Source organism: Protopterus annectens, chromosome 4.part1 (genome assembly GCF_019279795.1).
Source record: "Protopterus annectens isolate FY-2018-M chromosome 4.part1, PAN1.0, whole genome shotgun sequence".
In the NCBI taxonomy this organism is placed as follows: Eukaryota; Metazoa; Chordata; order Ceratodontiformes; family Protopteridae; genus Protopterus; species Protopterus annectens.
This window is the reverse complement of record NC_056734.1, coordinates 171,335,429-171,363,323: the sequence shown is the minus strand read 5'-3', so window position 1 is coordinate 171,363,323 and position 27,895 is coordinate 171,335,429. Positions and strand designations below refer to the sequence as shown.

Sequence of the window (27,895 nt, the reverse complement as noted above, 5' to 3'; positions counted from 1 at the left end):
GCAAACAACTCTGTATTTCATTGTTTCATTTACAAATGCCACCAAGGCATCTTCCTTCAAGCAGCAAAACAAACAAAAATCTCAGCCAAACAAAAGTCGGGGATCCAAAATAAATGGCAGGAGGATAATTCTTTGAAATTAAACAAGATGGGTTACCTTTCAGAAAAGGATCGGATCAATTCCCTGCAAAAGAATGACTATACTGAGTCTCTAGTACCTCTACTACCCTCGTGCCCCATCCTTCTCTTCTTTCTATCTCAGGCTGTCTCTCAACCTTGCAGCCTGGCCACAAATAGTCTCAGACAAATGGGTTCTAGGAATAATTTAGAGAAAATACACTTCACAGAGGATGGAAAACCCTCTACCTTTCAGGGGAATTCCCCCACAACCACCACACAATACAAAGCTGTTTCCCCCAGAGCTCTATCATATGGTAGAAGCAGGGGTCATAATACCAGTGCCTGCCCTACACAAAGGCAAAGGATTCTCAAGCCAGTGTACTCTTTTCAGTGGAAACCCAAGGTGGTACTCATACTGCCTAGGGAAAATTTGGCCAGAACACGTGGGAACTTTCTCTGCTCTTTTTTCAATTAGTGCCTTGGGATCTTTACCATCCCTCTGAGCTATCACCAACTCAAGCAGATAGGACCTCAGTTTAACATCTCATCCAAAGGATGGCACACACAAGAGTTCAGCAACCACATTATACCCCTTTATGCTGTACTGTGCTATCAGTATTAGAAAAGAAATCCAAGTACCTGGTGTGGGAATAGAAGCCGCAGTCTTCTGATCTTCCTGCACCAAAGGTAAGTGTGCTACTTGTTGACCCACTGACATAAGAAAGAGGTATTGAGCTTCATGATGTTTCACCTCCTTCTGGTAATGTCATTTCCTCATTATGTACAGTATTGGGACTACGTCATGAATATGACAGAAATGATGTCATCATTTACAGCTATTCTGCTATCATCATCATACTGCTGTAATGCACTGTAGCCTCTTATTGTTTCTACATCTGTTGGAATATGCATAGTTACCTGAATCATGTCTCCTGTGGCAAACATCTGATTTGTATCACATTTATGACAACCATGCTTACCATGTGCTGTGTGCTGAGGTGGCGCTACAGCTGATGTTTGAGTACCTTATGAGGTAGTTTTTCACAGTTGCATGTACACATTTACCATGGTATATGTGCCTTAAAATGATGAATGCCAGGAAAAGACTGACCTTCTGCAGCACCTGTTTGTAGATCTTAAAGGTTTACCAAACTGCTGGTGTCCACACCTCATCAAATGATACTGGCCCCTTCTTCTATAGTCATCCTATCCCCTCATAAATAGAGCAGATAACTCTCAACAGGGTTAAATGTTATTCAGTGGAAGGTCCAGTGCCAGTGCTGTTAAATGCAATTGCATTGTGCTTTGCTTTCTGCACTGTGGCAAGATGTGGTTCCTTTCCTCTATAGCATTTATGTAGCCATGATTTGATTCTGCATCTTAGCTCGCTCTGCCTGTTTTGGGCCCCTTTTCCAAAAAGATGTTTTCCACATGTCCTAGGTGCATCCATGAAGATATAGTTCTCCTCACTAGTGACATTGTCTCTCTTCTGCCTTGTTCCCTGATGCCTTAACATTGTTTCCTTAGAAATATAAGTTTTGCAGGTATTAGTACAGTACCTACCCTTGTTAGGTTGAAAGGATTATTAAGCCTCAAAACAATAAGTGATGCTAATGACAGTTCTGATAATTCCCCCCTTTCATTTATGTGGTTACTTCTTTCTTTTTATTTTGCATTTTGATGTGTTAAAGAAATTCCTCAACTAGTTTACACATTAGAATGTGTACATTAGGGTGGAGGACTATGAAGGTGTGTTGGAAGGGTTGGGGAAAGATTATAACAAATAATTTACTAATGGTTTAATCCCTAAAATGCAATAAGTCTGTCTACACTTTGGTCCTGAGCATTCCACAGTCTACGAATTAACTACTTTTTCGATGTCAAATTACTGAATGTTAAGCAAGTGTGGTGTTGTTACACAGCAAATACAGCAAAATATGTAACTACACTAAGGTAATAAGATTCTCCTGCTTACCAGCAATTTAAAAGGTAATCCTGAAGATGCCTCCATAAAATCCAGTGGTAACCTCTTCTCTTATGAGCTTAACTGTACCTCTTCTAAACTATCTGCTTTATTCATGTCTTTGCCTCAATCTTTGCAGAAACCTGATATCCAACTATGCTCAAAACAACAACACTCAAAACATTTCAAGACCTTTAGTGTAAGTAGCAAAGTTCTTATGCAAATTGGGCTTTTCAATACTCAGCTCTCAGAATCGTATTACCACATATCTGTAAAACTGCTTTCGTCATCATAGGTAAGTTTGTACTACTGAGGGCAGCTTGAAGAAAGCTCCTGATGGGCATGCAAACTCCTTCTACTTGTTTCTTTTTTCCATGGAACAGGAGTATGTTCAGCTTTTCTGTGAATGTACCTGCTTTCTGGTGCCCAGTGGGTGCCAGTGCACAGTATTAGCTGCCTCAACTGGGGGATGTCACACTACAAGCGTGTGTGGATCACACCCTAGTAGTCTTAAGTTTTATACCTACCTCTTCATTCTGACTTGAACTTGGCAATGACAATGTCCTGTGTTAGAGCTCAGGGTAGAGACCCAAGTTGGTGCAAGTGGGAAACAAAAATCTTCCAGTATCAGCTACAGTCATTGTATAGGATGACATGAGAGCAGGTGAGTGATGGCCTAGTTAAAAAAAAAAAAATATGGTGTGTTTATTCAGCTGGGAGATGAGATTCACCCCTAACCATTATCTGTCGAACTTGTGAACTGTGTAGGAATACGTAAGGTGATCTACAGCAGAGGAAATCTGACTAGGTTGCCAGGTGGGTTGCAGAGATTCAAGAAATGACATAATTTCAGTTTTATTCCAGTATTTAATATCTTTATGTATTAGGTTTAAACATAGTGGAGCTTAATAAAAAGTGTTACAATAATATATGTCTTCCATTGTTACTATGGGATGAGCATGAGTATTGCAGTAGTTACCAGGTGTTTCAATGTTCTATGTATAATGGCAGTTTGTGAAAGTTACTGATAACAGTTTACTGCAAATGCACATACCAGTAATATACTGGGGTAGTAGCTGAACTTTACTTTGAATCATTACTATTGGTGTTGTCTGCTGCTGCATTGTCATCTTCAAAATTCAGTAAATCTGATGAAAGTTTTAGTCAGAAATGTGTTTACCTGACTTATAAGTTAATCAGAGCATTCACACTGACCACTGAAATATAGACATGGGAAAGAAAAATATATTTAATATGGTGCAATATTTATGCAAAGGAGAAAGTAAAACTAATCAATTCAAAAAGAATAGCACCAAATATATTTGAAGAGAAATACAGGCAACAACATCCGGATATGGAGAACTTTATAATACAAAAAATAAGAAAACAAAGAGGAAAAGTAGAAAAGAGGATTAGTAATGGAGACGTTAAAAAAAATAGAAACTAAGGTTATGGATTACCTGCAAAGTGAAAGATTTAGTGTAGAAAATTTAATTCAGATAACACAACAGGATAGAGTAATGCACACAAATTAAGGAGAAACCAGTGGAGCAGGAAACATCTGATCAGTTGACATATGAAGATACATTGGAGCCTCCAATAGGAAACCAGTACAAAGGTTCAGTTGGAGCTATATAACAACAGAAAGAACAGGAAGCTGTGGCAACTCTGACACAGTCAGTGTTGTGGAGTAATAGGCCAGTGAGTTCCCATATGAAAGAGCAACAGATGACACAGGGTGAAACTGAAGGGAACGTGGCACAGTAAGAAGTTCTGGAACTTTCTATAGAATGGCTTCAGGAAATGGACAACGAAGAATGTGCCCTCAGTTTAGAAGAAAATGATCTAAGAGACGAGTTCTTGATGGATAGACATATTAAGATCAATGAAAAAAATAGACTGCAGAAGGTCAATAAAACCCCAAAAGTTGGAAGTTAAAACAAATGAACACAGTAATTAGGACTGTCCATAGAGATTCATGCCATTTAACAGAATATTATACATTACTTGCAGCCAAATTAATAACAGATAAAGTCTTACCACAAGAATGCAGGGTAGCAATGGAAAGGACAGGGAGAAATCGAATGTCATCATGGAAGTATCGAATTGAGAAAACTAAAAAGCAATTAAAACAAGAAGTGTCACTCTTAAAAGACTATAGAAGAGGGAATAGATCAACAAAAATACTCAAACATAGACATGGTAAAAGCAATTATAAGTATTATAAAAGATCAGGATTTATCATGTACTATCGCAAATAATGAAAAAATTTATAATGAAATAATATCAGCACAGACTGAAAAACTTAAAAGATACAAACATGAATATAAAGGAAAAGTACAAAATAAGCAATTTATGATGACCCAAAAAGGTTTTGTAGAGAATTGGGAAACAAGGTAAAAGGAACTGAAATACCACCAAAAAAAAAGAAGAAATAGATACATTTTGGAGAAGTATTTATGAAGATCCTGTGGGACATAACAAAGATGCTAAATGGATAGAAGAAGTAAAAGAAAGAATAAGAAGTTCAAATGTACAATATTTGAAATGGGATGAAGTAATGGCCAGAGAGATTGAAATAAAGTTAAGAAAAGCTTCTAATTGGAAATCCCCAGGCCCAGATGCAGTACCTAACTTCTGGCTAAAATTATTAACATCTTTGCACAAAGATTTAGCCATGAGTTATATGCGCACCCCAAACAGACACCAGCTTGGCTAATAACAGGAACACCAATGCTCCTACTTAAGAGTGAACCTGCAAGCTACCCTAAAAACTATAGGCCAATAACTTGCCCTCCTACGACATATAAACTATACACTGGAATTGATGCTGACAGAGTTTATAGTCATTTAGAAAAAAAAACTCAATTATGACAGTAGAACAAACGGGTAATAAAAGAAAGTCATATGGAACAAAGGATCATTTGTTGAATAAAGTCATAGTGGGGAACTGTAAAAAGGGGAAGAATCTAAGTATGGCATGGATTGACTACAAAAAAGCATTTGACAGTATCCCACATTCATGGATAAAAGAGTGCTTAAAAATGTCTAAGATACACCCTACACTGATCGACTACATCACAGCAACCATGAAACAGTGGCAAACCACTTTGCAGTTAAGCCATGATAAAGAACAAATTATTATTCCAGGGATAAAAATCCAAAGGGAGATATTCCAGGGTGACTCTCTGTCACTACTGCTTTTTGCCTTGCCCTTAACCCATTAAGCTGTCTGCTTAACAGATTAGGTCATGGCTATAATTTGGCTCCCAGAAAGCAACAAGGTGTAAAGACTTATTGTCTCTTTGTCCATGATTTAAAACTGTATAGCTCATCACACGAGGAACTGAAAGCACAACTACAAGTAGTCAAAACTTTTTCAGATGATATAAGAATGTAATTTAGTCTTGATAATGTGCAAAAGCAACCTTTAAAGCAGGAAAGCTGCAGCACCAAGAAAACAGCAGTTTGGGACAAGAATGTGATATAAAAGAACTTGAGCAAGGGGAGTGTATAAATATTTGGGAACTGATGAAGGATCGATACTGAAACATGTACAAATACAAATAAACCTCAGTAAGGAATATTTTAGAAGACTCAAATTAATCCTGAAAACAGCGTTGACATCTAGGAACAAAAGTCAAGCAATAAACCAAGTTGTTCTTCCTGTTCTAACTTAAAGTTTTGGAATGATTGACTGGCCCCAAAAGGTGTTGGATAGATTAGACAGGAAAACAACAAGGATGCTTCATGCTCACCAAATGATTTATAAAAATCAGTGCATATCAAGATTATATATTCCCCGTCCATAAGGAGGTATGGGCCTTCTTGGAATTGATTTCATGTATAGATCTGTAATCATGGGAATGCATACATATTTGCTGACCTCACAAGGCCCAAATGTAGTGAAAGTCTTGAAACATGAGGAGAATAAATCCAAAATGACTTCCCTTCTTAGTCTAGCAGAAGCATATTGGCTTCAAGCAGGAATGGAAATCAAACCAGAGGTGGATAAAAATCAGGCAGCAACTGAATATGCCAAAATCAAAAGAAAGTGTATAAAGTGTAGGATCAGATGAGAAGGCAAGAAATGTGGAAAATGCATAATTATAGTTGCAAGTATAGAAAACTCCTGGAACAAACTTAAGTTGATCAGGATCGAATGCAGGAATGGTTAAGGAGAGGCAAATTCAAACCAAAAGATGAAAGTTTAATATTATTGGCCCAAGATAGTGGACTAGTACGTGCACATTGGTTTACAAAGTCCATTGAACATATGGGAGAAAGACAATATAGGTTTTGTAAAACCGAATTGGAAACAGTTGCACACCTTGTTGCTGTTTGTGACATACTAATGGCAGAAGGACAGTATGAAAGGCATAATAATGTGGCAAGACTGTTGCACTGGGGATTGTGCAAACATAATATGAAGAAGCTGAAAAACACTGGAAACATGAGCAACAAAGCATCATAGAAAATGATAAAGTCTACATCACATGATATCACCCATTACCAACAGTTTAAAAGATAAATGTGAGAAAAACACTTGGTCCATGAAAAGAAGGCTAAAGTAGCATTGATCATCGAAATCGCTACACCCAGTGACTACAGTTTCTTGGGTACAGAAAGACACAAAGACATAAAATATCAGGTTTTGCAGGCAGAAACAAGAGCAATGTGGAAGAAAGATACTCAGACAGTTCCAATAGTAATCTACAATCACATTTAGACATGTTACAGATATACGTAACTCTGTAAGAATTGCAGAAGGAGCCATTACTGGGAACATTGTGGGTGCTGCAAAGAACATGAACTTTAATCATACTTTGATTTAGGAATGGGGTCCATTCCCATCATGGTATTAGAAACCCAAAATATTTGGAGAAATTAAAAAAAGAAATAAACCATTGTATTATCTTCCTTGAAGATATGTAACATGATAGTGATATTGTTTTGGTAGTTTTCAGAAATGTTCTCAGTTTCTGCAAAGAATTATTTCAGAGGCACCACACAGCTCAACTTTGCTGTTTCTACCTTGGATCAATGCCATATTTTTGCATATGTGTCTACTGCTGAAATAATCCATGAAATAAAATGTAAATATTAATATAAAATGAAGATATTAACCAGTAGAGCATGGAGTTACTAGGAAACACGTTTGTCCCATTTGATAACTGGACTAGAAACCTCTTTTCAGTCACAGTAACACCTGCATAATTCTGGCAGTTTGCAAAATCAGTGAGTAGATTAATACCACAGTCACCCTCCTCAGCCAAAGGTGTATGGTGATTTTGAATGTATTCATTGCAGAATCTGAGAACTGGCTGTAACAATTTAATTTCATTTGCAATGTATTCGTTCCTTTTTCTAAAGACAGACATAAGATTTTGTACTGCAGTATGTTTCCCTTGGCTACGTACGTACAAGACAATAAATATAACTAATTTACATTGTCCTGCTTCCTACACTGCAGAAGTTTACATACGGTGACAAGGTTACATGATTGACTTGCTAACACAGGAAATGGTGAGGCAGACATTGGTGGTGGGTTGAAATAACACATTTTCAGAACTGTACTCAGTCCAGCAACAAAAAGATTTTATATATATATATATATATATATATATATATATATAAGACCACAGCATAACAACTGCAGGTAACATTATTAAGTACACTGCACAGACACTGAAGGATTTCAAACATTTCTCCTTAATATCTTTCTTTTTTGTTATTTCTACAAGCCCAGACAAGATCAAAAGTAACTGCATCCTTTTTCCTGAGGAGACGGGTAGGTTGGTTCCCTGACCTCATAAGTATGGCTTACCATCAACAAAATAAATACATATTAATTAAAAGGCAGTCATAGTAGTCAAACAATGATCATTATTTCTGTAATAAGGGTTATGGCAATGACATATTGCTATTGTTTGAAATGCAGCACTGCCAACTTGTTACTGAGTGTATAAAAATAAATTATGTCTATTAAGTGTTCTAGAAATGGATATACGTCTGCAATCATGACTAGAGCAGTGGAGCAATACAAAGCTATCAAATGCTACAGTGCCAGTATATCATTAACTGCATCTGAACATTATCAGTTCATATTGCTTTGATGGTTAGTTTTTATTATATATTTCATTACTTTCAGTGTAGAAGTACTGAATACAAATGTTACTGTTCTCATTTTCTCAGTGAAGTGAGAACATTTACAATGAAATACATACAAGTTCTTTCCTTGCTCCTTTTTTGTATCCTTCTGCATATCAATTAGAGGCTGGGGCACTTTGACTGCAGTCAAGCCAGGAAGAAATCACTTCCATCCCCTTCCCATCCCAGGACTGTGCTCCACAGGGTAAGAGTGGTGGATTCACCCGGTGGGTACCCTCTGGTGTGGCAGCCTGGAAAGCCACCAGCCAGAGCTACAGGACCTGGTGGGAGCTGCAGAAAAGAGGGCATTAGAGAGGCAGTGGGACCTATACCAATGTCTCCTTCAGTGGGTAAAAATTCGCTGTCCTAGTCAGCTGTGAATACCAAGCCGCTGGATGCCTTGACCTCAACACCATCATGCCCCCCCTTCCAGAATCATCATGACAGGAGAGACTGTGAGATCTCTTTCAACCTTTTGATTTAAAAGCCTGTGTTTGTGCTTGTTTCCTGCCTTTCCTGTTACTAGTCTAGTCCAGGTACAGATTTGCTGTATCCAGGACTCTTTGTAAGCTTCTGAGCCCCCCAAGCCGTTCCGTGTTGGAGGGAAGCCTTCTAACTTATCAGTGGGAGTGGTAAGCATTAGGTAGCCTATCTACCACAAGAGGAGTGGTCCCTGGCCCAGAAATTGTAGCTATTGGCTGTTTGAGCAGTTTTTTCCCATCTCTTTCAACTTTCTGTATGAAAGCCGCACTTGCGCCTGTTTCCCACCTTTCCTATAACTAGCCTAGTCTGGTTACAGAGTTGGTGTATCCAGGATTGTTAGTAAGCTTCTGAGCCCCCCAAGCCTTTCTGTGTTAGAGGGAAGCCTTCTAGCTTATCAGTGGGAGTGGTAAGCACTAGGTAGCCTATCTTCCAGGGGAAGAGTGAGTTTTGGCCCATAAATTGTAGTTTATTGGCCGTTTAGACAGTTTTCCATCTCTTTCAACTTGCTGGCTTAAAAGCCTGCATTTGTGCTTGTTCCCCATCTTTCCTGTAACTAGTCTAGTCCAGATACAGAGTTACTGTATCCAGGACTCTTTGTAAGTTTCTGAGCCCCGCAAGCCTTTATGTGTTGGAGGAAAGCCTTCTAGCTTATCAGTGGGAGTGGTAAGCACTAGGTAGCCTGTCTACCACAAGAGGAGTGGTTCTTGGCCCAGACATTGTAGTTTATTGACCATTTGGACGGTTTGTCCATCTCTTTCAACTTTCTGGTTTAAAAGACCACATCTGTGCTTGTTTCCCATCTTTCCTGTAACTAACCTACTGAGAAGCACTAGAAAGCCTTAAACTGATACAAGCCTTCTAGCTTAGAAGAGAGACTTTGGAGTGATTAAGTATCAGTTTTCTGTACTTTCTTGCTGTACTTAACTGTTTTCCACCTAAACGCCGATTTACCAGCATTTATTGTGATTTAAAAGCTTGTTTTTTTTACATATTGTACTTATTTGACTGCCTGCACTTTTAAAAAGTCATTTTTTTGTTTAAATAATTTGTTTAACTGTTGTAGGCTACACACTAAAGTGTGATAGCCTTTTTCTAATCGTTCGTAGTCGTTTAAAGCTGTAAGTGTATTTTTTACTGTTTTTGCCTTATCTTTTCAAAAAAAAAACTAAACAAAAAAAAATTCCTTGTTTCCCGCCTTTCTAAGCTAGTAGAGTCCAGTTTTCAGGCTAGTGCTGAATTCAGGGCTGTGTTACAAGTTTCTGAGTTGCCCATACCTTACTTGGATAGAAGGAAGTTTCTCTGTTCACCTGTGAGAGAGGGGAGCTTTGAGCAGCCTATCTGCCCCAGGAGGAGTGGTTCCAGCCCAGAAGTTAGTAGTTTATTGGCCATTTTGGGCTAATTTCTATCTCTTTCATTTCCCTGCTATAAAACCACGTTTGCACGGTTTTGCATGCCGGTCAGCGCCGGTTAGATAGGGTTAAATTATTCCCGGCTCCACTAAGTCTCCTCTTCAGTTTTTCCCTTGAAACTTGTCTAACTCTCAACCTAAGCACTCAAAAAGCATCATACAGCCCAGCACTTGCTCAGACCTAATAGCAAGCACTAATATACCGTGACACTTGATTGCCCAGCAGGTCAAAGCTCTGTATTCACCCCTCACCAACCAAGCGACTAAACAGCTCACCCTACTATTCAGGCATGACCAAAGGGCAATTTCAGGTGTACTCTCCAGTCCAGCTGGTGAATCTGGGTATCCTGAGGCAATGTTACAACTGCCTCATGTACGCAGACAACCCTCTCCTCCTACCACAAAACACTAACATATGCGAGAGATGCAGTTTTACAGCCAAACTGGAGGCTAAGCTGCCTCCAGTCAAGAGGAGAAGGTTAACACTTGCACCACACCTCCAGCCACACATAGACCTACTAAACTAGCACTGGGCACACATAGACCTACTAAACTAGCACTGGCAAAAAATACAAATAAATACACAAAATCATACTGTGAGGCTCTAAATAAAAACCTGCAAAAGCATCAGAGACCTCCAAAGCAGACACTCAAACAACCTGCACCTTCTGTCACAAACAAGACAACATATAAAACACAATGGAGGGGGAGTATCCATATTCATCAAGGATACCTACACCACCAGGTTAGTGGCGCAGCATGATACCTCTGAGATCATCCATGTGCAACTTGCATTGGGCAAACCTGTAATGCAAATTGTGGCCTGCTACAGATCACCCTCCATGACCCAGGACCACCATTCCACCTTTCTGGAGACACTGGAAAACATGAAGGTCCTACCGAACACCCTGATATTGGGCGATTTCAATTACCCTACTATTAACTGGGAAAACTACTCGAGTACAAACTCCCAGGCCCAGCACTTCCTGGAATTCACCAACTCAAATGCCCTGGATCAGCTGGTAAGCTCCCCTACCAGAGGTGAAAACATATTGGACCTGGTCATCACAAACATGGGCGACAGGTGTTCCACACCGGAGGTCAACCCGTCAGTGGTTAGATCAGACCATAAATAATCACTCTGGATGTCCACACCCCACCACCACCCCCAACTAAGGAAACCACCGTAAAAAAACTTTTTTTAAAGCAAACTTCACCTTACTTAAGACAGAGGCGGTAAGTTTCAAAGCCCCCACACTAAAGGATAGTGCTGCCCAAGATGCAGAAACCTTTACAAATGCACTCTATGAGCACCTACAAGGATGCATGGATCGTGCCATCCCTAGCAAAGCCAAGACTCACTCTTCTAATAGAAGGAAACCAGTCTGGTGGACCCCTGCCATAAACAGGCTATACAATAGGAGGAGGAAACTAGCTCAGAAAAAAAGCAAATCCCAAGAAGGAAAGACATCCCTGATCAGTATCAGTAAGAAACTAAGGTCTCTCATAAAATCATCCAAGGTTAACTTCGAAAGAAAAATAGCCAAAGATTCAAAAGATAACCACAAAGCCTTCTTTAGCTATGTTAAGAATCTATGTGGCAACTCGCAGATATGCACTGAACTAGTGATAGCACAAAATATACTGAACCTACTGGTATTGCCAACATTCTGGCAGATAGATTCAGTGCAAACTTCACCCCCAAAAGGGCCCACAACAATACCGAAAAAGTGTAGTGTCCCAGAATTCACAGACGCACAGGTGAAAATAGCCCTTTCAAAAGCCAAAAACACAGCGTCAATGGGGCCAGATGGTGTCCCAGGCTGCATCTTGCACGAACTACAGAATGAACTAACCCCCCACCTAAACACACTGGTCAACCTCAGCCTCTCCACAGGCTGTGTGCCCATAGAATGGCGCACAGCAACGGTTATTCTACTCCACAAAGGAGGGGCCACAACTGACCCTGGTAACTACCGCCCCGTAAGCTTGACTAGCCTGGTCTGCAAGGCTGTGGAGCACATCATCATGGAACTCATTAACAAAGACATTGGGAACCTCCAAACACTTGACCTGACCCATTTTGGCTTTGTTAGGGGCAGGTCATGCCTACTAAACCTGGTTGACTTCTTTGAGATAGTCACCAAGGCCATAGACAAGGGAAAGGTTGTTCACACAGCCTACCTTGACTTTGCCAAGGCTTTCGACACCATTCCCCACTTGGGTATTACAGAAAAACTCACCAGCCTGAACATAAATCCCTACGTCACGAGATGGGTTGCCAACTGGCTTACAGACGGAACTCACATGGTAAGAATAGCGGTCTCAAGGTCAGACTTTAAACCAGTCACAAGTGGTGTCCCTCAAGGCTTGGTTCTGGGACCCCTACTGTTCGGCATATACTTCTCAGAAGAACAGGCAAACACAGGAGGACTATGGCTAACCAAGTTCTCCGATGACTGCAAACTGGGAGCCATAATTGACTCTCTGGCTGACACGGACATCCTCCAAAAAGGCGGACACCTGGTGTCAAAGTCATGGCCTTAAGCTAAATGCCAAAAAATGCATAGTCATCCCGTTTGGGAAAAACAAAACACCCACTAATTACCACATTGGTGGCAGCCCCCTTAATACAGAAGAGGTAATAAGAGATCTGGGGACCCAGGTAGATAGTAATCTCTCCTTTGACAATCATATTGCCAAAGTAGTTAGGAAATCCTTCTATGTGGCCCATCTAATTACTAAAGGGTTCGCATCTAGAAATAAAGAGGTTATAGTGCCCCTCTACTTGTCACTCATCAGACCCATCATAGAGTACAATGCCCCATTTGGGATGTACCTCACAAGATACTTCCAACAACTGGAGAGACCACAAAAGTACCTCACCAAGAGGATGACTGGCCTCAAACATATGTCCTATGCAGCCCAACTGAAAAAACTCTGGCTGTACTCAGTGGCATATCGCTTACTCAGAGGTGATCTCTGCCTGACTTACAAAGCCATGTCCAACTCAGAATTGATGGACATGCTCCACCTAAAAAAATCCAAGTAACTGCAAGCCACACGCTCTAGTGAGCTAAACCTCGCCACAAAAATAAATAGAACATGCTGGAGGCATAGATTCTTGTCACAGAGACTCCCCATGCTTTGGAAAAAAATTCCAAACTACATTAGGCAGACCCCCTCACTAACGCTCTTCAAGAGAAACCTTGACGAGTGGATGGGTAACAGAAAATACACCCCTGGGATCACTTCATTGGCTCTGCTTGACAGAGGATCAGTTAATTAATCAATGGGGCGGTGATAGCTGACACACTCTGGCTAGGCTTATAAATGCCCTTGGGCAGATAGGCTAGTACCTACCTATGAACTATCTAGACCAGGATGGAAGTGGCAGTGAGGGTCTTATCCACACCCCCTTTGTGTCTGTCTACCTTCTGTATATCTGTTTCTTGTTTCCATTTGTAAACCCTACAAATTGTTCTTGTCTGTATTTTATTTAACTGTCAGTACCCCTAACTCTTCTTTCCTACCAATTTGCCTTTTCTCTTTCCCCATCTTCTCTTACATATTTTAGAAAAAAAAGGGTCTATTCCCACCAAAAACAAACAAACATTCTCTCCCATATCCTTAACTGCCTTAATGTCTTCTTCTTGTGTTTTCCTTGTTTTCTGTCTCCCATTAATATGGACAGTGTTCTATTTGTAGTTTCTGAAAGGGTTTCTAAAATAGTTTCTGAAAGGGTTTCTAAATTGAATAAATTATTTGGTCACAGAAACTATTAATAGTGAATTCTGAACCACATTTCTGTTACATGTCTTTAACATTGTCATCAGAGGTCTGTTAAAATAATGCTAGAACTGAGGCCTGCATCTCTGCAAAAAAAAAAGTGTGTTTTAGCCCTCTCATGATACAGTTATTCATTTCACAGGTAGTGAGCTTGGTGGCACAATGGCACAGCAGATAGCATTACCACCTCACAGCAAGAAGTTCTCTGGTTTGATTCTTAGTTGAGGTGCGTTCTGTCTGGAGCCTGCATGTCCTCCTTGTGTTTGTATGAGTTTCCTCCAGGTGCTTTGGTTTCCTCCAAGATTCCAAAGACATGCATTAGGTGGATTGGAGACTCTAAACTGGCCATAGGTGTGAGTGTGCATGCATGTGTGTGGTGTGGAAGAACCATTGTGGCAGGTCTAGCTACCTAGCAGTGTAAACCTTGGATCTAGATGATTGTCAATGTTGAAGTGACACCCTGACTCCATGAGCAAAAATGGAAAAAGGGTTTATGGCCGGATGGATTCTGAAAATGAATTTTCTGACAAACAGTAGTTATATAATTACATCAAAAGGTATTAGTTTTACATCATCTGTGAATTCAATGTCTGAACATTTTGAGTAGAATAATGTACAACTATCCAGTGAGAGGGGTTTGTTCTAGAAGTTAACAAGGTTTGTACTCCTTACATGTTTTTTGAAAATAACCCACATTAAATGAGAAGCTGGAAACCCTTAAAGAAATAATCTTTTCACTACCAGATGTCATCCCTCAAGGTTTTAAACTGGTATGATCAGTGGTTCAGGCTCTGCCTTCAGACTTCAGTCTAAATCAGAAGAAGGTCTTCTCCTTCTTCTGGCTTTTCCCAGTTAGGGGTCGCCACAGCAGATCACCTGTCCGCTCATGATTGGCAGTGGAGTTTTACGGTGTTGAGTTGCCAGCCCGGCACCCAACCTTCCACAGAAGGCACACACGCATGCACTCACACCAAATTAAAGTGTCCAATCCACCTACAGCATGTCTTTTGGATGTGGGAGGAAACCGGAGCACCCGGAGGAAACCCACGCGACCACAGGGAGGACATGCAGACTCCACACAGTAGGCACCCCAGCCGAGGATTGAACCGGAGAACCTCTTGCTGTGAGGCGGCAACGCTAACCGCTGCACCACTGTGGCCGCCCCTAAATCAGAAGAAGGTAAAATAGTAAAATATTAATTTTAGTAATTTCTAATCCAATTGTGCAGTGCTTTTCTAGAAAGATGCCTCAGTCTAATGCTAATATAATTTATTTACCTCAAGTGGAAGTGTTGTTTCAGATGAACTTTAAGTAAATGTCATTTTTCCCATGGCTGCCAAAAACAAATCATTAGAAGATGGAAATGAAAATCTAAAAGATAAAACAACAGGAAATCTTTAAAAAGGGTAGGAATAAATTAAATAGAAAAATGGAAATTGTGGGGACAATATGTGCAGAAAAATGTTTTGGAGGAATGGTATTTAAGACAAGGTAGGAAATGAGCAATTTATGTAATGTTACTTTGATTATATGGTATAGAACAATATAATGTAAGTAAATGTGAATTTGTTAATATGGTTTGATTTTTATATAAATGTAAGTTTTTCTATGTCATAAGTGATAATTCAATGTGCGTTTAAAAAACAGTATTTTTGATTGCATTCTACTTTCTTATAGTGTAGACATTTTTATGTTAATATTTAATTTCATACAGCAGTAGCATCTGCAGTAAACTTACTTTATGATAAGATCACTACCTTACCAACAGATCCATTTATAGAATCTTATTCCAAAGGTATACTTCATTATTGCCTCGAAGTTAAAAACATTCCTTATTCATGGACTTTAAACTTCATAAAACACATCAGCTACCTCTCCTGGAAGATATTTTTCTTGGTGGTTATCACATAAATCAGAAGAATTTTAGAGCTGCATGCTTTTATGTTTAATCACTCCTGTGTGGTTGGTTACAAAGGCAAAGCCTTTCTTGGAACAAACTTTCCTACACATACAAGATAATTTTCCCATTCATCTTAAATTAAGCCATAAAACTTGTGGAGTTTCCCACTGTAGGGTAGTAATGCTTAAAGGCATCTTAATACCTTAGATATTTGCAACTGTAATATTGCATATGTATCTACTATAATAAATGGGAAAGCATTTGTTTTGCCTTCTTTGCACAAGAAAAACACGTTTGCCAGCAGTGAAGCAAACACCATGTAAGTGGTTATTAAACATTATTAAAGAATGGGCTTCCCGTACATCAGTACCCTGACTGGAGAACGAGTGTTCTCCAGCAGGGTATTAATGTACAAGTAAAAGCTGCTGAAAAAACAGTCCATATCAAGCCAACGCGGAATTTGGACTGACAGAAAGGAATGGCTACCAATATTTTATGCTCACTAAGCAGCGCTTCTGCTGTTTAGTGAGTGTAAAATATAATAAAAGTAAACTAAAAAAAACTGTGTGTATGTGTTTGTGTGTGTAAGTGTGTGAGTGTGAGGGAGAGATCTGTTGAGCTACTATTTTACACTTGCTAAGCAGCGCTTTTGCTGTTTAGAGAGTGTAAAATAAAATAGAAGTGTGTGTATGTGTTATTGTGCGAAAGTGTATGCCTGTATGAGTTGTGAGTGAGAGATTGGTTAAGCTACTACTTTACACTGGCTAATCAGCGTTTCTGCTGTTTAGCGAGTGTAAAATAAAGAGTGCATGTGTGTGTGTGTGTGTGTGTGTGTGTGTGTGTGTGTGTGTGTGTGTGTGTGTGTGTGTGTGTGCGAGCGTGTGTGTATGCGTGTGTGTGTGTGTGTGTGTGTGTGTGTCTGTGTGTGTGTCTGTGTGTCTGTGTGTGTAAGACAGAGAGACAGAGAAAAAGAGAGTGTATGCATGTATGAAAGTACGAGAGAGAGAGGATCGTGTGTATATGTGTTTATGTTGCTGTCTGAGTTTGAGTGAATGGTGAATGAAAGCAGAAGAGAGAGGGAGACTGTCTGCGTGTGTGTGTGTGTGTGAGTGTGTGTGTGTGTGTGTGTGTGTGTGTGTGTGTGTGTGTGTGTGTGTGTGTGTGTGTGTGTGTGTGTGTGAGAGAGAGAGAGAACGTGAAGAGTGACAGCTGTCTCTGTCAGCATTACCTAACTCTCAACCATAACTTTTGGCACAAAAAATCTGGACAGAACAACAAATAATGGGGAAACAAAGGGCTTAAGACAGATTTTAAATATCGCTCTTATAAACTTAGAAAGTTGCTAGAATAACAGGGATTTGATTTGCATGCATTTTTTTCTGAAGCAGAAGTGTGTGTGTGTGCGCGCGCGTGCGCATATGTGTGTGCGTGTGAGTGTGAGGGTATGAACTGACTACTGGCAGCAGCAGCAGTAAAGAGGTTTCCAAACTCTGCACCTTTCAGCTGACGAAGTTAGCACAAATTTTCTGTAGGGAAAAACAAGTCTGAAGCTCAAATATATGTCATTATTTAGTAATTTCAATCTCTAGTGGCTGCCAACCAAATGATTTAGGAGTAAGGGAACAAAAATAAAGTAAATAACCTGGTTATTTTTTTAAATGTTACATTGTAAAAGGCTTCCTCTAACACCATTAACATATACTATAGCAAGTTTGAAACATTAGTCGGAGGAGCTATTTTATATCAAAAATATACTAAAAAAATATATAGTAATTAAAAAAATATATATATGTAAGTAAGTAAAACACAACAACTTTACAGACAGCCCATAATCTAAGCACAGCGATGCCCTCCAAGGTGTGTGTTAATGTGTAAATAATGCACTTCCAGGGATGTAGAGCCCCCCCCCCCCCCCCCACCTGGATGGCCGCACAAAACCCCTGGGCAGGCGTTAATTACACATTAACGTAAACTCTTGTCGGACATTATTGCCTGCTTACTGTCGGTAGCCACAACTGCACATTTAAAAGGGATGATTAAACTCATTTCAAAAGATAGGTGCCACCTCTACAGCCTTTAAAAATGTGACCCTATCAGACATAAGTGATATGTCACTGCAGTCTTCTGCCTGTCTATGTGCATAACACAATATACTGAATATTATTCCTGGAAGCAGAACAAGCTTTGCATGTCCAGTTCAACAGGGAATTTTATTCTACTCCAGCACCATCTTCTTGTTAACACAGCTTCTAAATTCTCCAATTAAGTTTAACTTTCTGCAGGAGTCAATCCTCCTCTAAGTAGAGTAGTGCAGTCATGTGAGATGTTCATTGTAACTAAGGATTTAGGCACTGTCATCAGGTAATGCAATCCTCTACATTTTCCAATATTCAGCCATTGTAGTTGGAACTGTATGCAATATATGTTGCTTATTACATATTGTCTATAAATAAGCCCTCAGACTGGTCTTTGTCACTTCAGAAAAATGGGTAGGAGTGTGAGGGAATGACTGCGGCATACTGTCTTGTCTGTGCCCATCTCTTATGTGATAAGACTCGAACAGTAATGCTTCGGATACTGTGCTGTGAAATGTCAGCTAGGGACATGAGACAGCAGTGTTGCATGAGGCTTTTTTTTGTGACTGTCTTTGTGCTTGATTATTGTTATGGAGACTACATCACAGAACTTTGCAGTACTTTTGTGCAAACCACAATTTTTAAGTAGCATGCAAGATCGTGTCTTAGAGATAAGAAATAAAATGTGCAAGAAATCCATTTTTATGTTCTTTCATTTAATACTAATTTTATGTTTAATACTGTCAGGTTTACAGAGATTGCTGCTGCAGTATAATCAATTAACCAGCCTCCCAAAGGACCTAGACAGACTCCAGAAGTTAAAGGTCTTGATACTGGATGACAACCCCATGTCAGATCCTCCTGTGAATATTTGCAGTCAAGGTATCCCTGCCGTATGGAAATATTTACAAGAAAAAAGGCTCCGGCATGTCAAAGCAACTAAGGTATATATGCTTTTCAGAATACTGGCTCTTTTCTCAGTTTTAATTGAATGAGTTTTGTATTTAATGATGTCATGAAAAGATTTCAAAAGGTAAAGCTGACTCTGTGGCACAGAAGGCTAAAGTCTTGAGTGTGCTGCAACAGATCCAGGTTTGATTAGTGGATAAGGCACTGAAGGAGCTGGCCAAAGAGGTATGGCAGGAATTGATGTGAAAGGCCACCGGCTCACCTCTCCTAGAGGAACGAAGTTAGGTATGTCACACCAGAACAATGCCTTATTGGAGAAGGCCTGGAAATTTCATAGGTTCATAGGAGGTTACTAGGCTAGCGGCCCTAAAGTCTTTAAAAGCCTTTCCAACCCATTTTGATTTTGTCAAGGGCAGATCAGGCCTACTCAGTCTGGTGGACTTCTTTGAGAAGGTCACCAAAGCAATGGATGAGGGCAAAATCATTCACATTGCCTACCTTGACCTGGCTGAGGCATTTGATACAATACCCCACTCAGGCATCATTGACAAATTCAAAGGTTAGGTACAAACCTGTATGTCACTCAGTGGATAGACAACTGTCTCACAGACAGGACCCAGGAAGTTAGAACTGGGGAGTCCACCTCTACAAAGAGGCCAGTCACAATTGGAGCCCATCAGGGATCAGTCCTTAGACCTCTCCTTTTTGGCATTTACTTCTCAGAAGTCAAGGCCAATGTCAGTGGTCTCTGGCTGACTAAATTTGCAGATGATTGCAAATTAGGAGCTGCCATTGAATCTCACACTGACACAAATGTTCTCCAGGAGGGGCTGACACAGACCAACAACTGGGTGCCAGACCCATGGACTATAACTAAATGCCAAGAAATGCCTAATAGTATCCTTTGGGAAGTCTTCCATCCCTGGTAATTATCATATTCACAAAACACCCCAGTTGACCCAGTTGTCAGGGACTTAGGGATACATATAGATTGTAATCTAACCTTTGATCATCATGTGTCTAGAGTGATGAGAAATTCATTCTATATTGCACAACTTGTAAAGAAAGGTATGGCATCTAAGTCCAAGGAAGTCATTGTTAGACTGTATTTGGCATTCATCAGACTTATCATTGAGTACAATATCCCCTTTGGTATTTACCTAACCAGGCATATCCAACAGTTGGAGCATCCACAGAGGTTCCTCACTAAAAAAATACAGGGCTTAAATAAAATGTCCTGTGCAGACCGCCTCAAGGCCCTATCCCTGTAGTCTGTTACCTACAGGCTTTTGAGAGGTGACTATGCCTGGCATACAGAGCATTGTCAGACCCCACTCTGATGGAACTCCTGCATAGCCACAAAACAAACAGCACCAGAATTACCTGTTCTAAAGACTTAAGCCTTGCCTGTGATATAAATAGGACCTGCTGGAGAGATAGGTATGTATCCCAGAGACTACCCTGTCTATAGAACAGGCTCCCCATCCATGTGAAGCAGAGCTACTCCCTAACCCAATTCAAGTGCAACTTGGACAATTGGATGGGAAACCGGAAACTCATCCCTGGTTTGGCACCTATCTCTCTAATGGACACAGATAATCTGTAAATGGTTCACCTCCCAGGCCCATGCTTACACTTATCAAGGTTATCGGAACTTGTCAGAGATTTGGGATGCATGGCTAGGCTTAAAAAGGCCCTTGTGGTCATTAGCCTAGTAAACACCTATGAACCATGTTACTCCCAAGCATCCCCATTTGTTCTTTTTGGGTAGTTTGCAAAACAAATTTTTGAACAGAGTGGGTCCTGAGATCAACAATGGCCACCCCTGTCCATGAGGGACATGGGTGCCATCGCAGTGATGAATTTGCAGTCTCCCATCCAGTTATCTAGGTTGCATTTGAATAGGGTCAGTGATGAGCTCAATTTTATGTGAATAAGAAGTCTATTCCAGAGAAGTGTCAGTCTCTGGGAGACACGTCTGTCTCTCCAGCATGTTCTGTTAATCTCACAAGCTAGGTTGAGATCCCTAGAGCGAGTGACTCTTGTGCCATTTGACTTGTGGGAGGGTTGGAGATTGCTGTATAGGCCAGGCACAAGTCACCTCTCAGCAGACTTATAAGATACAGAGTAAAGTGCCATTCCAGTGCCTCCTGATAGATTTATTGATTGATTGATCTATTTATTTATTGACATTTGATAACCAGGTAAGAGGGCTGGTCACCAGAACTTTTCAGCCACAGTCTGGGCTCATAAGAGCAACAGTTTAGTATATCAAATATTCAGAGATATTACAATAACTGGAAAAACAAACTATTTAGAATGCAGGTAGAGAAATACAGTAAAAAGCATATTTACAACAAATATTTTGCACAGACAGATATTTACAAATGTAGATAAAGACAACTGCATATTTTTGCAAATGATATTTTGAATGCTTGAATGCATGGAATTTGGCAGTGACATCTCTTTCACTAGTCTGTTTACAGTATGTAATGGCAAATACCTTGTGCTTTGTAGTTGTCAGCACAAAAATATTCAAGAACATCACACTTGTTAAAGACAGCACAATGTTTACAGTACAGCTTTTGATGCCAAAGCAGCAAGAAAAATGAAGTTCATACTGAGGAAAGTAAAATTGACTGCACCATGAATATTATACATAGCATCAATATTGTGGCAATGTGCTTGAAGTTATTTCCTTTATGTGCTTAACCCTTTACTTTATAGCAGACCGGGTGCACTCCCTAAGAAGGGAACATGAGTAATGTATCTTCTTGCCTTATTTCTGTTGGGAGTTGGCTGCATATGGCAGGTGCATGCTTTGCAAATACCCTTTCAGCCAAAGATGTCGTAAATCTGGGTCTAAGTAGGGAAACAGTTGTTGTTGTATCTTTCGGCTTTTCCCTGTTAGGGGTCGCCACAGTGGAACTCCGGTCCGCTAATGATTGGCAGTAGATTTTTACGTACCGGCTTGCCAGGCCTAATGCACAATCTTCAACGAAGGTACGCCCATTCACGCATGTCTCCACACAGAAGATGCTTTAGCTGAGAATCGAACAGGACAACGTCTTACTGTGAGGCGACAACGCTACCGCAGCACCACCACCACAGTAAGTAGGGAAACAGTATCCTCATATATATCCCTCAATGCATAGCTGTGGTGCCACCTATTATATGTTATTTAAGCATTCATGGTTGATATACAGTTTATTCCTGAGAGCAGTTAAAGGTATGATGCAAGACTATGTTTGTGATTTATTTATTTATTTAAATTTGTTCGGCTTCTGTTACATCATAATGTAACAAAGCAGTGTACTGTATTCAAATTACAGTGGTTTACATTTATGAATAAACATAGTAATGTGACATGCAATATATACACAGAGGATTTAACAAACCAAATATATGTACAGTTACATAACTGGAACAGAAACAGGAGTAGCTAGGTTAGGAAAACTAATAGAGACCAGGAAGATGAAATATTCTAGGTTATGCATAGTGGGTTAGGGCAGTAGTGGTGTGGTAAACTTAATCAGTTTAGTATGAGTTAGTTTACCAGGTGGATCAGGTGTGTGGGAGATAAAGGTACTAAGCAAATGGAAATATTGGTTTGAGTGATGTGCTCTTTAGATGTATTCAAAATGTTTTAGTAAACATTGTTTGAACTGTGACCTGAACAGGAAGTAATTTATGTAATCAGTTAAATCAGGTGGAAGTGACTGCCATGGTTTTGGTGCCAGTATACAGAAGTGATGTCTAGAAGAGTGCAGTCTGACAGAAGGGATTTATTGGGACCGGCTATGGCTTGACTTCTGAGCATTTAGGTCTTTGTGGCAGTTAAATGTTTGGAAGAGAGAGGGGAGGAGTGCCTAGCTTGAGTATTTTGAAGAAACAGTAACCAGGAAATAGTTTAGACTGGGCCTGTACTAGAAGCCGCTTAGCCTTGAAAATAGTAAGACAGCGAGGGTGTTCATTCCATGGTGAGTTACATATGAATCAACATATTTTTACTGGAGAGGGTCTGAAGGTTTTTGACACAGAAAGATGTAAATAATGGGAGACCATATTCAAGATGAGTAAGGAGGCTGCCTTTTCTTATAGCAGCCCTTGGTGGATGTGAGATAAACTAAGGTGATAAGGTTCAACCTTCATGGAATAAAGATATACTCTAAAGTAGAAGGCATTTTAAATGTTCCAGACTCTGATTTGTACTATGATGTAATATATATAAAAATAAAATATGAGGCATTTTTGGGGTAAACAGAAAAAGTTATTAGGATTAATTACTGGAGATGTGAGTAGATTTTGAAAGGTTTTCATTATGGCTGTGCTTTGCCAGGAGATTATCAGAAATGCAATTAAGCAGGCAGTAGTGACTTTGCAAAATACTCTTGCAAGATAGTAACTGAATACAGTATTACTTTCAGCTATTAGAGATAATGGAGTGAGCATGGAAAATGGATTTAAGAAACTCGAAAAAAACCCAGAAAGGGTAGAATAGTTTTTGGAGGTTTACTATCATAATGTGGAATGGCAGTTAAACATGGTTTGGTCAAATGCGTTGTCTGAAAATTTCGTAATGCCAAACTGAAATATTCTGACTGCATGTTAATGAAAGTAAGTCTCCTTTGACTAATATGAAGTTGATGTTATGAATGGAGATTGTGGTACAGTAAAGATTGGGAAATTTACCCTTTTCCTCACTGTAGTGCAATCTCTGAGTTGGTATATATAATTTGCAGGGGGTTTGGGGTGTGCAGGGTGGCTTGCCCCCCCCCCCCCCGCAAAAACATGATCCAATGTAGATTTTTGCGTTTGTGTGTCTTTGCTTGATGTTCGAGTATCCAGACCCTCAAACATTTAACATAAACTTTACAGACGTAGGCACAGATGAACAATAAGTCCACTCAAATTTTACCTTAGATCCCTCTGGTGCAGCACATACAGCCACTATAGACTTGGGGTTAGCCACATACCCTGTGGTTGCTGAAGTCCCATCAGTGGGCAAGGAGTCACTGGTTAGTTACATTGTTGCAAATGTTGATCATCGCAGTTTCCATTTTCAACATTCCACCTTATCAGTATTACCAAATTTAACAAATAAAGTCAATGTTATGAGTAAAATTAGTTTTGCCATTCAACATTATGATAGTAAACCATTTCTGGAACCAGTTAAGAGTTGGTTCAAATGGTAGTACATGAGTACCAGTACAACAACAGTAAATATGGGCTCAATAATTTAAGAAAAAAAATTATGAAGGATTGCTTGGGATAGCAAGGTGGAGTTGACCTTCCTCTACTTCATTACTTTGAGGACAAATTGGGTGTTCCCTGAAGAAAATGTATTATTATTTATTTATTTATTTACATTTTTTTTTTTGAACGGGAGTGTCTGACTGGACATAGGACCATTTTCAGCGGAGGCCCGGGGAGAAAAGCTCCACAGTTAAAATAAACAGACAGTAGTTACATTGGATTACATAGAGATTAACAATTTAACATAGCAATTAACTATAAACATATTTACAGATGAAGAACATAGTACATCAGTAGACAACTAGAATCTTTATCTGCGAAGTACATAACAGACATTAACAAATGTTACAATAAGAAGTTCCTGCTGTATAATAAGTACTAGGCTTATGAGCATCCGAGCTTGCTATAATCAAGATAGTTAGTGGGGTGGAAAGAAAGGTAGTAGTTGGATGGGGTGGGTGATATTAGAGTGGGAGTTGCAAGGGCATAGCCAGCATGTTTTAGGTGCTCTTTTAGTAAAGTTTTGAAGTGGATGCATGATGGTACGGAGGTAATTGTGCATGGGAGGGAGTTCCATAATTTGGCTATGGCACAAGAGAATAGTGCTTCACCAGCAGAGTTATTGGTTTTAGTGATCTGCAAGTGATTTTTGTTGCTGGATCTTAGTGGTCTGGCGGTGCGATAGGGTTGGAGTAGATTCTGGTGGGATGGGACATTTAGTGGATGGTTTACTAGTTTGTGGGCGAGTGATAGTTGATACCATTGAAGGAGGTGAGGGAGTTCAAGTCAGCCCAGTTCAGCAAGTGAGAGACAGTGGTGACTACGGTAGAATGCCCCTGTGGCGAATTTGGTGATTTTGTTGTAGCAGCTCTCTAGCTTGTTTAGATAGCATTGCCTTAGGTTGGTATATATTGGAGAGGCATAAAGTAGGGTGGAGATAAGGTGGGAATGTGCTATTGAAATCTTTGCTGCTTTGGTGAGAAGTTGCTTATTTCTATATAATGCTCCTAGTTTTTTGTGGACTTTTTTTTATGGTCATGGATATGTGAATGTCAAATTTTAGTTTATTGTCTATTTCCACTCCTAGCAATTTGGTGTGTTCAATTGGGTATATAGTGGTGTTGTCTTTTGCTGTGATGTTAAAGTGAGAGTTGCTTTGAGTATGTTTGGTGGGTTGGAAGATGAGTAGTTTAGATTTGTTTGGGTTGAGTATTAATTGTGCATTGGATAACCAAGTTTCAACAGAGGAAAAGGCTTCCTGTGTGACTTTTTTGCAGTTTGAGTAGGGACTGGGCTGAGCAGATGATGGTTGAATCATCTGCATATTGTATGAGTGTGCCATGTTTGGTGGCAGAGGCTAGATTATTGGTGAAAACAGAGAAGAGTAGGGGTCCAAGGATGGATCCTTGAGGAACCCCTATGGAGACAGGTAGTTGTTATTGTTATTATTTATGCTAAGAAATGTGATTTTACAGACTGTCATTTCTTTATTCTGCATTTGACGTTTTTTTTATTTCTTTTTTTTAAGGATGCTTATGTGAAAAAAATGGTAAAAATCACTTTGATGGTTTAAAATTTGCTGTTTTGCATAGAAAGGTTAACCACATATTTTTTTCCTGTTTCTGTCACTACGGGGAGAGAAGACTTGCTCTGCTTTGCTAAAGATTTATTTCAAGCATTTTTTGAACCTTGTTACTTCATCCATCTATTCATCGACAACCATTTTTTCTCATTTTTGCACATGGGGTTGGGTGTCACTACAACAGTGAGAATCATCTAGAGCCAAGGTTCATGCCACCAAGTAGCTAGCCCTGTGGCGGCTGTTATTACATTCCACACATTGCATGCACGCACACACATATGGCCAATATAGTGTGTCTAATCCATCTACTACATGTCTTTGGAGTGTGGGAGGAAACCCAGTGAAAACCCACACAAATACAGGGGCAGAAGGCAGCCCAGATGAGAATCGAACTGGAGGACCTCTTGGTACTAGGCAACAATGTTTTCCACTGTGCCACCCCATTTTCCTTCACTGAGTACTAATAGAAAAGGAAATGTTCTTCATATTGATCATTGTTGCAGTGGCCTTAGCTGCATGTGTTGTAGCCAAGGATATAACAGCTGACCAGCTTCTAAAGCTTCATGGCACTTTCCATGCATCAAACTGCCAAGGAGATCAAGTTGAGCTGACTAAAAGATACCTTTGGGTGTGAAGCCCTTCAGAGCTGTCCTGCCACATAACAGTACGCTCCTGTGGCTTTTGAGGATCAGTGGTCAGCTTGTGCTTTCCTTTGCTGGGCAGATTAGTTCACTTTGAGGGAAGAAACTTACATTTCCTTATTTACTGATGTTTTATTACTTTTCTCTAAAGCTAGGGGTATTATGTTTCAACTGACTGTCTTGAGACTGTGACATGCTTTTAAACAGAGCACTGATTTTTTTCTGTCAATTTAAAAGTAGTGTAAACTAAATGATAACATATTTTCTGTGGAGAAATTGTGTTTATTTTACTATTGTGGGGGCTGCCACAGTGTTTGAAAGTATGTTTACTATGTTTTTTTCTGTCAAAAGGTAACTTTTATGGACTGGTAGTTTTACTGTTATTTTCTGGTTGTCTTCCCCAGAAAAGAGACGCCATTTTGGCTTGACCATGGAACAGATTCAGTCCCATGGTCAGTCCCCTGTCCAGCCACAAAAAGAAAAAGTTAAGCAAACAACCTTTGTCACTACAGCAGGCTAATGGTTTGCCTTAGCTGCAGGTGGGTGACTCTGCTGTGGCCATTTGTTGTACCTCACTCCACTCAAATTTTACCTTAGATCCTTCTGGTGTAGCACCTACAGCCATTATGGACTTGGGGTTAGCCACATCCTCTGTGATTGCTGAAGTCCCATCAGTGGGCAAGAGACAAACACTTTTTTGGTCCTAGGAGTGGGAGCAGGGAAGGTTTCACTTCTGTGTTAAAATGCTGTGCCCAGCCCTGCGGATGCAGCGGCTGCCATTAGCAACATGGTTGGCCCCAGTTTTCCTTCAAAAAGAAACAGAAAACCAAGCATGTATCTATGGCTCCTTAACTATCTTTGGACAAAAGAAGTTTACGGGGACTGGCTCAGGGTTTAAATCAGGCTATCGATTTTTCTTGTAGAGTAGTTCTGGTAAAAGAAAGAGGGCTGCCTCGTTTCCTGATGAGATTCAAGATTCTGAATCTTAACAGGAAGATGCAGATGCAGAGATGAATTAAGAGTTTTATCCACAGATTTGTGATTCAGACTCAGAGGAGAGATCAGTTTATTCTTCTACCTCTGGGGTTTTCTCTTTCTGTGACACTATTGCTAGAATGTCCCAGTATGCTCAGTGGAAGAGAACTGAGGTTTCTCAGCCCTCAGATAATACCATGAGTTGTTACAGAAGGATTTTCCAGAACATACACCCATTCCTCATATTCTGCCTTGCTTCATTTGATGTGTGTGTCACTGCCTGCAATTTTCCTGATAGACAGCTGTCCCTAAAAAGGCAGATAGGATGTATAAAGTTCCTTGGTCTTTTAAATTTTTATACACTATTCCCAAACCTGACCCCAGCAGATATAGCCTTAGTTGATTCCACTGCTGTTAAGCACTTAGTTAATTCCAATCCTACACTTTCTAATAAGAATGGGAAAATATTAATAGGTATGGGAAAAATGTATCCTTCTGTAACTTTGATTTTTCAGAATTTTAAATTGTCAGGCTTATCTGTTAAAGTTGGTTCTTACATATTGTGAAAGTATAAGAAATGTTTTATCTGCAGTTTCTTCTTGAGAAGAAAAAATTGCTTTAAATAACTTAGTTTGTTCTGTTGTA

At 39.8% G+C, this 27,895-nt stretch overlaps 1 protein-coding gene across 1 annotated transcript in view; it reads left to right on the top strand.

The window, feature by feature from the left end:
• The window catches only part of LRRIQ4 (leucine rich repeats and IQ motif containing 4), a 382,762-nt gene that overhangs the window by 332,825 nt on the left and 22,042 nt on the right, over positions 1 to 27,895 (top strand). Inside the window, exon 4 of the mRNA XM_044070079.1 lies at positions 18,635 to 18,831. Within this exon, the coding sequence (XP_043926014.1) occupies positions 18,635 to 18,831 (197 nt within the window). The remainder of the gene's footprint in view (positions 1 to 18,634; positions 18,832 to 27,895) is intronic.